This window comes from Notamacropus eugenii, chromosome 4 (assembly GCF_028372415.1).
Source record: "Notamacropus eugenii isolate mMacEug1 chromosome 4, mMacEug1.pri_v2, whole genome shotgun sequence".
Lineage (NCBI taxonomy): Eukaryota > Metazoa > Chordata > Mammalia > Diprotodontia > Macropodidae > Notamacropus > Notamacropus eugenii.
Window position 1 is genome coordinate 273,001,622 of NC_092875.1, and position 12,897 is coordinate 273,014,518.

The 12,897-nt window shown below is 38.5% G+C and overlaps 1 protein-coding gene across 5 annotated transcripts in view; it reads left to right on the forward strand.

Moving 5' to 3' along the window:
- Positions 1 to 12,897, forward strand: part of LOC140501243 (lipoxygenase homology domain-containing protein 1-like) — a 680,545-nt gene that overhangs the window by 518,555 nt on the left and 149,093 nt on the right. For all 5 annotated transcript variants that reach the window (XM_072604606.1, XM_072604605.1, XM_072604607.1 and 2 more), the window contains one exon: positions 11,655 to 11,733. In XM_072604606.1, coding sequence (XP_072460707.1) covers positions 11,655 to 11,733 — 79 coding nt within the window. The remainder of the gene's footprint in view (positions 1 to 11,654; positions 11,734 to 12,897) is intronic.

Below are 12,897 nucleotides of genomic sequence, written 5' to 3' on the forward strand. Positions count from 1 at the left end.
TACTTCTGCCTGATGATTGAAAATATTAATTTATTACTGGTTGCAATTTATCAGATCATCTAAGAAGACTAAGGCATTTCCAAAAGAATAAAATCTGGTCCTTAGTTCGTTGCCTGAAATAGAGAGCAAGAGAGGTGGCTAATAACACTGTGTCAACAGCTCAGCTTAAATTTACCAAAAAATCCCACTCAATAGCTCACATTTATATAGCACTCTAAGGTTTACAAAGCACTTTACATGCATAATCTCATTCAACCCTTGCAATACCCAATGAGGAGGAGCTAATTTATTGCTCTTATTTTACAGGCAAAGAAATTGAAGCTAAAAGTAATTAAATGTCTTGTCCAATGTGACTAGCAAATGTCTGAGGCAAGATTCAAACTCAGGTCTTCCTAACTTCTAGTCTAGTACTCTATCCACTGTATCACCTAGCTACCGCAATACATTGTTGTTGTTCTGTTCTCAGAGTGGACCATGCCATCATGGAGATGATGGCATGATGTGCAAGTGACTTGGATTTAAATGAGGGAGAGTTGTGCAAAGTCCTAGCCTCACTTTCTCCTCCAGAGTCATTTGGGTCCAGAATTTTTTGGTAGCTGTGTGGAGGATCTGAACCTAAACGTCATCCTTGACTCCTTTTAACCCCTACCCCATAACCAATTTGTTGGCAAGTATTTCTGTTTTTATCTTTGTAATATATCATATATACCTTCTTTTTTTCTGACACTGCCACCACCCTATTCCAAGCCATTATGACCTCATGCCTGGACTACTGAATATCCTTCTGTTTAATCTCCCTGTCTCAAATGTCTGTCCATTCCAGTTCATCCTCCACTAAGATGTCAAATTGTCAAATCTTCCTAAAGTATATATCAGACCATGTTAGCCCCCCATTCAGTAGCTCTCTATTGCCTCCAGGATCAACTGTAAAATTCTCTGTTGGCATTTTTAAGCAAACCTGGTCCCTCACTATTTTTCCCATATGTAACCAATCCTGTGACACTAACCTCCTTGCTGTTTTTCCTCACATCAGACACTCTATCTCTTAGCTCCATGTCTTTTCACTGATTTCCCTCCGTGCCTGGAGCTCTTTAATTACTTGGATTCCTTCCGGTCTCAGCTAAAGCCTAGCCTTCTGCAAGAAGCCTTTCCCAGCTCTCCGTATTCTTAGCTCCTCTATGAATAGCTCCAATCTAGCTTGTATATGTCTCGTTTGTATATAGTAGTTTGCATTCTATTTCCCCCACTAGACTGTGAATCAGTGTGAGTAAGGTGGATTTTAGTGTCTGTAAGGCAGATTTCTGTTATTCTTTCTTAGAGTTTAGTTTCCCAGGATCCATGGCCATAACAATCTCTATTTCCCAGGCTCATGACTTATAAGCATTTCTACCATGCTTGTGCAGTGTCATATAATGATAAATAATATGAGCATTTGTGCTTAAATTTGTAAATATCCACTGTGACTGCACGGTGATATATAACAGTGAGATAATGTAAACTTGTGAGGCTATTTCTGACAGTATGCCTTCTTTATCTGTTGCCCCATAAAGTAATGGGCGCTGGCCAGTGCGTGGCGAAGCCTGAGGGGTGAATACACAAGTTGGAATGCTATGTGTGCTTTGATCGATCCTCATCAAGGCCCCAGGGGGAATCTGTGTTTGCCTCAACTGGCCCCAACTGAGGCTTGAGGGGATGTAGGGGTGAGCACAAGCTGTGCCTGTCTCTATTTAAGGGTAGTTGCTCCCCCTTCTTGTCAGCCCTTGCAAGACTGATGATTAGGGAATGCTGTAGGAGTTGGTGCTCCCATGATCAGCAACTCCCTTTGAGAAGACTAGACTAGAATAAAGTAAGATTATTAACCCTTCAAAGCTGTCTTCCTGTAGATCAAGAGTGAACCTGTGCTGTCAGTAAGAGAAGGGACTGATATTTGCCTGTGTTTATATCTTAGCCCTTAGCACAGTGTCTCACAAGTAGTATGTACTTAATACATTTGGCTTGACTTGTTGGAAGTGAAAGACTAGAGATGTAAACAAGTGGAGAGACTATTGAAATTATCCACTAAAGGAGGTGGCCACGTAAGTAGAGAAAAGGAGATAGATGTACAAAATCTTGTGGAGAAAGGATCAAAGAGAATTTCTTGCCTCTTTATGCAAATGTTTAGTTGTGGAGTGAAGGTCAGGGAAGTGTGAGAGATAACTATGTGCTTATGAATTTGAGTAAATAGGGGATGCTGAAGTCCTTAGCAGAGATGAGGATGTTTGGGGGAGGGTGCAGTTTAGGAGATGCGTTCAGCTGTTTAGGCTTAATTGTTTTCATCATACCCACTCTCACTTTTCTACCTAAAAGCTTCAGAAGACAGCTGTCAGAAATGTCAACTCAATCCTTGCCTTTACTTCCCTACCCCATAACAATTAGTCTTGCTATTTCTGGCATCAATTTCCAATTCTTTTCTTTAGTTTTCTTATTATGTTTCCAAATGATTTTTTCTATAATGTTTCTAATTGCTGTTCCACTTTTAAAATTTGTTTAGAGAAACAATAGCAGCAACCCCGACTTAGAGATTCTTGTGACATCTTGATATCTTTGTTATCTAGTTCTCATTTTGAAGACTTTTAAGCCTACATAAAACATGATTTTTCATTTAGTTGCATTCCTACTTTAGTTACTCTCTTATTTACTCTTTCTTCTACATCACTTCTTGACAAAGAACTAAAACAGGTATAGATCCCATGCTTAATAATTCTACATCTACATGCATATTTTAGATTAAACCTTATGCAAAATCAAGATATTTCCATTTTTTTCAAGGTATAAACCTCTTGCCCATGTGAAGCAAATTTACCTTAGCAGGAATCTTTTGATAATGCAATAATGACTATGCAGTTGTTATTGTAGCCTGGGGTACCATGAGACATCAATATGTTCTCTTGAAAGCTAGATCCAAATTCAAGGTACTCTTCAGGTCCTCTCGCTTGAGTGCCCTCTAGTGTATTCTCTTCCAGACCCAACCACATTGGACATACAGAATTATGAATAAACAGCATTTAATAAAATGTAAAGTAAATAGGAGTATCAGAGACATATTAAGCATTAATAAACATATGCTGAATTGAGCAAGGAAACATACTCCTTCCACAGTTGAGTGTCAATGGTCAACAAGCACTAATTAAGTGTCTACTCTGTGTCAGGCTAAGCCTGAAGATGCAAATATGAAAAAGAAAGACAATCCCTATCCTCAGGGGGTTTATATTCTAACAGGAGGAAGCAGCACACAAAAGAAAACTGAAAAATAGAAGAAGGGGAGGGAGAAGGAAGAAGATACTGACAGGGAGAGGGAGGACCCATAGTGGAAAAATCAAAGAATTACAAAATAAATACAACCACATGGGAAAAGAGGAGACAGGAGACCTCTGAGGAAGGTGTGAGGATACTTACAGTCGACTATAGGCAATCCATGCTCTTAGGGAGAACCTCACAGTCACTGAATGTTCCAAAAATTGTCTATGACTTTGTCTTCTAGGCTGCCTCCTCCATCAAGCTGCTGCTGATCCCCACAGTTCTCTAACAAATTACAGTTGCTAGGTGTTTTTGGCTTTGTGTTTTTCTCCTTACAAGAGCAGTTGGCAGCACAACAAGGTTAACTCAGGTCAAATATGTCCTTTTATGTTCTGGGATTTGGTTTGTTTTTTTTTTTCTTTTGGTCTTCTGTTTTCTTCTTAATGGAAACTCTTTCAGGCCAGCTTTCTTTTGGAATTGAGATAAAGTAACTAGCCCCAGACATGCAGGTTATGCTGGGATATTATTTAGCTATTAACAATAGTTCAGAAGCAGGGTAAAGTTTGCATTCTTTGCATTCTCAAGTAACTGATATATTGATTTTAGGTTTTACAGGCAACCAGTTGGTCCAGGATATATCCAAATCTTTGCACTAATGAGTTAAGTTATCATGGAGTCCATTTGTATTTCATTATAGTGTGATATCACTGAGAAATTAAATTTTGAGGGATTTAACAAGTAATTACGAGCATACATTTTAATCTAAAGAAACCTATTTCACTAGCCTTGTTTCCATGTAAAAAAAAATCAGTATAACTTTAGTGAAAATGATGTGATAGATGGGAAATATCATTAGTTTCTTCCCTTCCCGCCCCCTGCCCCAAAGAAAATGCATTTGTGAAACACACTTTCACATACATTCTAATTAGGGAGATTGCCTGATATAACCAAGTAGTGAGAACAGTGAAAAAGATTTATGTATCGTTATGCACTCCTGTTAAGATCTACTCAATGTACACTGGAAGAGAGGACCGTAATACAGTAAGGCAAAGACAAGTCCAGGCCTCCGTCCTGCATTCTGTATCCTTCCCACAATTCCACTATGTGTAATTACTAATAAACATCTATTGATCTTTGACTGCTCACTGATTTCTGTCTTTCAGGAAGAATAGCGAAAGCGTTTATAAGTATTCTTGTTTTGATCATGAACATTCTGTAAAATATTTATGTCTTAACATACCCATATTTTTTAGACTTGGCATGATTTCTGTGGACATACTAAGTACATAATACTCAACATTTTGGGGTGATTCCTAGTCCTGAAGGATGTGTGTTTCATCATGGGGTGGAACTCCTATTGACTCCACTGGCTGTTCCTCAAAGTGAGAATGATTTTTTTCCTCAAATCTGCCTCTTGTCTAGCCCTGGCTTCTTTAAGATTCCACCAAAACCTCATCTTCTGAAAGAGGCTTTTCCTACCCAGACGTCCCAGCTATTAGTGCCTTCCCTCTGAGACCATATGCACTGTATGCAACTTGTATGTACATAATTAATTGCATGTGTCTCCCTCATTAGGATGAGATCTTCTTTAAGTCAGGGAACATATTTTGGCCTTTTCCACTTACTAAGCTTATAGGAAGCACTTAATAAATCCTTATTGACTGATTGACTTTAGATATGCAGACCCAGGTCCATTTATGATTTAGCCTTATATCATTGCCTGAGACAGACACATAGACATCAAGGGATGTTGCTGCTAGGAGGAATCAAAGGCAGGATTTTAAGATCTTCCTGGACCCAAGTGTAGCATTCTCTCCATTTTTCCCTGAGAAAATAGCCTTCTGCGAAGATGTGCCAACAAGAGATTTCAGGTTGCTACTATCAGCCTCTTGTTTGCTCTGTGACCTTTGCATCCACAGACACAGTAATTAAAATAGCTTTACTTGTCATTTTATCTGCAACTTTCAATAATTCCTCCTAGCATATTTCGCAGACTTGTCTTTGTCTCAATTAAGAATTAATGCTTACAAAACATCTCTCTCTAAATGATCTCATAGCACCTTCCAATAGATAGCTCCATTTGACCTTCAGACTATCCTCTAAGGTTGGTAGGGACAAATGTATGATAATAAGTTTGGAAAGCAAACTATCTATGGGAAACAATATGGCGTTGAGTATAATGTTGTGTTAGGAGCCAGAAACCTAGGTTCAAATCCTGCCTCTTAAGTCTGCTAGCTCTATGATGATGTGTAAGTTATATAACTTCTCAGAGTTCCAGCTTCCTCCTCAGTAAATCAGAAATGATAACAATGGCATATATATGTATACATAATGTGTGTGTATATGTATATGCATGTATGTATGTATACATATACACACATATATTCCCCTTAACTGGGAAGTTAAGGAATGTACCTGAGGGAGTATTATACACACACACACACATGCATATTCACATACATATACACACATATGTACACATATATACAAACACACACACACACATATATATAAATTTTATATTTATATATTGATACTCCCTCAAATACCTTAACTTCCCATTCCGCATCTTACTCGTTGCCCTTGACCTGTTTTTCCATCTTACTTTTACTACACACATAAATGCTCATACTATTGTTCCTATCACCCACATATATTCCATTTCCACGTTCATGAACTCTGAAATTCTCTTATCTGATCACAATCTATTGTCATTCCACCTTCTGCCTTGAATCTCTAAAACCTGGTCTTCATCCGCACTTACACTTCTAGTTTTTCTACTCATTATTTTTTTTTCAGGCCATAAAACCCCTGTACTACCTACTCTCTTCCTCATCTTGAAACTAAAAAAAATGAATGAATTCATCTGTATCCTGTTCTTTTCTCCAGAGTACCTTGCCTCCTTATTGTATCACTGACCTTGACCTTCCAAATTTAAGCTTTGGATTACCCCCATCAACCATGCTACTGAATGAACCTGGAGAATTTTTGAAACCATGGTAATGGGGATCACTACAAATTTATGGTACATAATCCCAACTGGGCACTCTCTATGACAAAGCAATCTTTTCATACCTTCCTAACTGATTCATTATCTTAGTCAGCTTTTCCAAACTTTTTCATCCTGTTTCAAGCCTCACGTAGCTCCTCTTTTCTTTGTCCTCTCAGTCGAAAGCCTTGTGGAATATTTCGCTGGAACAAATTGAAGACATCCGTGAGAGCTCCCTTTTCTTCCCTTCTCTTCATCTCATATCACTGAGCTGTCTTCTGTCACTGTCTTGTCTTTCCCCTTGTCTCACATGAGGAGGCATGCTAAGGCAGATACCTTATGTGCATATATGATAGCATTCCATCACATCTTCTACAGCAGATTTTCCCCTCAATCATTTCTACTGTCACTAGTCTTTAGTCTATTTTAACTACTGGTTCCTTGCTGCCAACAAACACATCAATGTCTCCTCCAACTCTTGCCTACCAAACCTCACTGATCCCTTCATCAAAGCCAACTCTTTTCCCATATTTGTCCTGCATTTTGAGCCCAAGTTCTTTGAGGTCTTCTATGATCATTGTCTCCATTTCTTTCTTTTCATTCTCTTTGTTATTCTAGTCAGTCTAGCTTCTGAACTCATTATTCAACTGAAAATGCCCTCTACTAAGGTACTAATGATTTCTTAATTGCTAAACCTAAGTGCCTTTCCTCAACCCTCATCCTTTTTGACCTCTCTGTAGCTTTAGATACTGTTGATCAGCTTGTTCTCCTTGTACTCTCTTCCTTCTAGATTTTCAATATGTCCCTCTCTCTTAGTCTTATTCTTGCCTTTCTGACTTCTTCTTCTAAGGAGATCATGTCCACTAACCATGGTTGTCCCCTAAGAATCTAACTTAGGTACTTTTCTCTCTATACTGTTTCACTTGTTGGTCTCAGTGCCAACGGATTAAATTGTCATCCCCATGCAAATCATTCTCAGATCTATTTGTCTAGCCCTCACGTCTCTCTTGACCTCCAGTTTTACATATCCAACTACTTCTTGGACATCTCAAACTGAATATATGATAGACATCATAAACAATATATTGAAAACTGAGTTCACTATTTTTTGCCCCAGACCCTTCCTTCTTCCTAACTTCTCTCTTACTGTTGAGGACACTACCATCCTCTCAGTCACCATCATCTTCAGCTCCTTATTCTTATTCTCCTTATCCACAGCTCCCTTATCCCAATCTATTGCCAAATTCTGGTTTTACTTTTCTAATGTCTCTTGCAAATTATCCCTTCTCTCCTCTGACACTGCCAGCACCTTGGTGCAAGTCCTAATCACTGCATACCTTGTAGGACTAGTTAAAATGCTTGTTGTTGGTCCTCTGCTTCAAGCCTCTCCTCTCTAGTCCATACTTCACTTAGGAATCAAATTGATTTTTCACTGTCCTTTGCAATAAACTACAGTGGCACCCTATCACTTCCCAAATCAAATATCAAACCTTCTGGTTGGCTTTCAAAGCCCTTAATAACCTAGCCCCTCACTACCTTTCCCATCTTCTTACACTTTACTTTTTCCTCCCTCTGCTTAGCACACTATGAAATCCAGTGCCACCAGCCTTCTTACTATTTCTCACATGAGACACTCTATTTCCCAACTCTATTGCATTTGTAGTGGCTGCATTCTCTGGGTTCCTTTGAGTCCTAGCTAACATCCTACCTTGTATAAGAAGCTTTTTGCAATCCCCCTTAAGGTTAATGACTTTCTTCTTTTGATTGTAATGCCTATTTCATACCTCATTTGCACATAGTTGTTTGTGTTGCCTCCTACATTATATTTTGAGTTTCTCAAGAGCATTGTTTTTTTAATCTTTATTTTGTATACCTAGTATTTAGCATGGTACTTGACACGTAGTAGATGTTTAATAACAATTTGTTGACTAATTGAGATAAAAAGCTATTTATCTTGTTTGATAAAAGTTCATTTAAAAAAGAAAAGAAAAAGAGGGAAGCAAAGCCAAGATGGCAGAGTAAAAGCATGGACTTGCTTGAGTTCTCCCCAAAACTCCTCCAAATACCTATAAAAATGACTCTAAACAATTTTGAGATCTGCAGAACCCACAAAATGATAGAGTGAAACAAATCTCTAGCCCCAAACAGCCTGGAAGGTCGCACTGGGCTGGAAGCAGAGCTCAGTCCAGCATGGGCCAAACTGGCACAGATGGGCCCTGAGCAGGTCTCAGGAGACTGAATCACTGGCAGCTGTGGTGGATTCCAGACATTTTGGCCCACAAATGCCAAAGACAGTATAGAAAGTCAATGAAAAACTCTATCAGATCTGGGTGAGGGAGGAGTATGATCTGACCCCAGCCCCAGGGAGCCAAAGGGGGTGGAGGAGCCTGTGGTAACCTCAGCAGTGGCAGTGGCTGTTTCTGGAGCTCTAGGCCCACAGATTGTGGGGGAATCAAATGATTTATCAGAGGGGGATTGCAGGGATCTCTTTGTCATTGCTGACGTGGAATTGTCTTGCTTTGCCCTACTTGGATCTGGGTCCCAGTCCTGGGTGGGGGTCCTGGGGTGAGAAGGAGTGCTGGTTTGGTGGAATTTGTGGTAGCCATGGAGAGGGAATCCTCTTCACAGTTCCAAGCCAGAAAAGAGTACTTGAAGTCACTTAAAGTCCAGAGCATAGACCAGGAGAGGAGTAAACACTTCTCCTTCAATCATACAAACATGAAAGAGCTGAAAATTTGCAGGTCTCTAGAATTATCTCTGAAAACAGCTGCACAAAACCCCTGAAGATTGGGACAGTATACTACCACTACCACCACCACCATCACCACCACCCCTACTGAAAGAAGAACTCAAAAGTAAAGTAATTGGTTGGGAAAATGAGAAAATGCCAAAAAAAAAATCAGACTATAGAATTGTACTTTGGTGACAAGGAAGATCAAAACATACAATCAAAAGACAACAAAGTCAAAGCTCCTACATCAAAAGCCTCCAAGAAAAGCATGAATTGGTCTCTGGTTGAGGAAGAATTCAAAAAGAATTGTGAAAATCAAGTAAGAGAAGTAGAGAAAAAAATTGGGAAGAGAAATGAGAGTGATGCAAGAAAATTATTAAAAACATGTAAATAGCTTGCTAAAGGAGACCCCCAAAATACTGAAGAAGATAACACCTTAAAAAATGGACTAAACCAAATGGCAAAAGAAATTCAAAAAGCCAATGAGGAAAAGAATGCCTTAAAAATAGAATTGACCAAATGAAAAAGGAGGTCCACAGGCTGATAGAAGGAAATAATTCCTTAAAATTTAGAATGGAACAAATGGAAGCTAATGACTTTGTGAAAAATCAAGAACGCATAGAACAGAGCCAAAAGGATGAAAAAAAATAGAAGACATGAAATATCTCATTAGAAAAACCATTGACCTGGAAAATAGATCCAGGAGAGATAATTGCAAACTTATTGGACTACCTGAAAGTCATGATCAAAAAGAACCTAGACATCATCTTTCAAGAAATTATCAAGAAAAACTACCCTGATATTCTAGAACCAGAGGATAAAATAGAAATTGAAAGAGTCCACTGATTGCCTCTTAAAAGAGATCCCAAAAGGAAAACTCCTAGGAATTTTGCAGCCAAATTCCAGATTACTCAGGTCAAGGAGGAAATACTGTAAGCAGCCAGAAAGAAACAATTTGAGCATTGTGGAAATACAATCAGGATAACATAAGACCTAGTAGCTTCTACATTAAGGTATTCAAGGGTTTGGAATATGATATTCCAGAGGTCAAAGGAGCTAGTACTAAATCAGGATGAGTTGAATATGAAGGGATGATATCTAAAAAACAAAATTAAGGGGTGAGAGAGAAATATATTGGGAGAAGGAGAAAGGGAAAGATAGAATGGGGTAAAATATCTCACATAAATGAGGCAAGACAAAGCTTTTACAATAAAGAGGAAGAGAGGGGAAGTGAGAAGGAATGAGCGAACCCTACTCTCATTAGATTTGCCTTAAGGAGAGAATAACATGTTCACTCAATTGGATATCATACCCTACAGGAAAGTAGGAGGAAGAGGATAAGGGGGGGAAATGATAGAAGAGAGGACACTTTGGGGGAGGGTGTAGTCAGAAGCAAACACTTTTGAAAAGGAACAGGGTCAAAGGAGAGAATAGAATAAATGGGGGTGGGATAGAATGGAGAGAAATATAATTAGTCTTTCACAACACGACAGTGTTGTGTTTACATAGCTACACATGTATAACATATGTTGAATTTCTGGCCTTCTCAATGAGGGTTAGTGGGGAGGAAATTAGGGAGAGGATTTGAGAACTCAAAGTTTTTAAAACAAATGTTAGAAACTGTTTTTAAGTGCAACTTGGAAAAAAGATGTATCGGCAATGGGGTATAGAAATCTATATTGCCCTATAAAAAATGAGGGTTAGGGAGTTAGGAAGAGGTAGGGTGAAAGAAGGGAGGGTAGACAGGGGGAAGGGATAATCAGAATGCATGCCATTTTGGGGTGGGGGGAGGGAAGCGATGGGGAGAAAATTTGGAACTCAAAATCTTGTGGGAATAAATGTTGAAGACAACAATAAATAAATTTTTTAATGTCTTCAATTAACTACATATTGGGTGAGATTCAACAGCTATCGCCTTGAGATTAAGCTTTCTTTTTGTAGTCTCCTTTTATTCTTTGGCAAATCCTAGCATCTCTATTTGATTTTCAGCCACACTTCAGTTTGATTATTCTGACCAAACAAAAAATCTTCAAGAATATCATGATGTTTTGCTTCTCCTGACTCATTTATTTCTCTTTCTGAAAAATTAAATTATTACTCAAACTCAGGTTTCTCTCTGTACCTTCTTCTTGTTCTCTCCAATCAAATCTGAATTATCCTTCATGTCCCTATTCATGCTCTCTGAATGCTAAGCATTCAGACTCTGCAACGAGTGGTGCTCCTAGTATTTTTTCCAGACATATAACCTATTCTCAGCTAGCCTTCATATCCGTGTGCCCCATGTGCTAAATACAAAAGAAGTGATGTCTTCAATGGAACTTAAAATAGGCAACAGAAATTTTAGGAAAGATTGTCATTAGCTGCACGTTGACATTTATGTCTAGTGAAGGGGAGTAATTGAATGAGTATGGGAATCAGGAACTAGGACATTGAAGTTCTAGATAAGACTCTTCCAAGAACTAGCTGGGGAACCTTGCTCAAGTCCCTGAACTTCGCTAGGACTTAGTGCCCTCAATTTCCCTTTTGAGATTCTCACCAACTCTAAAATGACCCAAGTTTACGGAATGGATTGGATAGAATATAACCTAAGAGAGGGAACGATCGATCTCTTTTCCATGGATTCATCACTCTCCTGTTTAATTCTTTCTTTAATTTCAGGTGGAGGTTTTCACAGTTAAAGCAGTGCACCTTGGTAAACTGCATCACATTATTCTTGGATTCCAGAGTTTGAAAAAAGGTACAGTGACTTCAGAATACAAAATAATTGCCTGCACATTGACTGTACAGCTTGTAATACATTAAATATATTGGGAATTTAATGAGTGGTTGTAACTTTAATTCACCACACTATTTTGATAGATTAATTTGGTATTGTTCCTATGTAAGGACATGCAGGAGATTTTTACAAAGCCTACATCAAATCTGTCTATCACTAAGGCAATGAAATAAATATAATGGGGTGTTAAGGGAAGCACATTCATTCTATACTGATCTGAAAGCCTTATAAATCTCATTATGAAATCTAGTTTGTTTCAGTCCCCCCTTCAATCATTTGACAAAATAGTATCAAATTGTAGTAGAGTAGCCTAGTAAGATGGTTTTCTTTGATGAAAAATGCTGGTAGGCTTTTATAAATCCTGTTTGTAACTCTTTTGAAAAATAACTCATGTTTCTCAAAGGAAGAATATGCTTCAAAGAATTGAGGATTTATGCAGGTCTCAGAGGTTGCTGACTCCATGCACAACACATACACAGAGCTGTGTAACTTTGGATTCTTCACTGCCAACTTCAGAGGTCCTTAATGACTTTCTTTTAGCAATTATAAGAATTATCAACAGATAATAATGGCTATGCTTTGTGTTATTCATTGGAAGAATAAAGAAGGGAAGATTGTAAAAATGTCAGGTCCCTTGGAATACCCTTTGTAGCCCCTACCATTTAAACCTGATAGTGTTTTATATTCATAGTTATGAGAGAATGGGAGCATGTAGGTGGCACAGTGGATAGAGGGCCAGCCCTGGAGTCAGGAAATCTTATTTTCCTGAGTTCAAATCTGTCCTTGCATACATACTAGCTGTTTGACCCTGGGTAAGTCACTTAACCCTGTTTGCCTCAGTTCCCTTTCTATAAAATGAGCTCCCAAACCAGTTCAGTATCTTTTCCAAGAAAACTCCAAATGGGGAGGGGGGGGGGTCACAAAGAGACAGACATTACTGAAAATGATTGAACCACAAAAATGAGAGAATGGATCCTAGAATTAAAAAAATCATTCTGATGAATTTATTCCCTCTCTTTTTTCCATATCCAACATGTTGCCAAGACCTACTGATTTTACCTTTGTAACATCTCTCACTTAGAGATTCTCTCTTCTTATCCTCAATATTTTGTTTAGTGCTTGTCA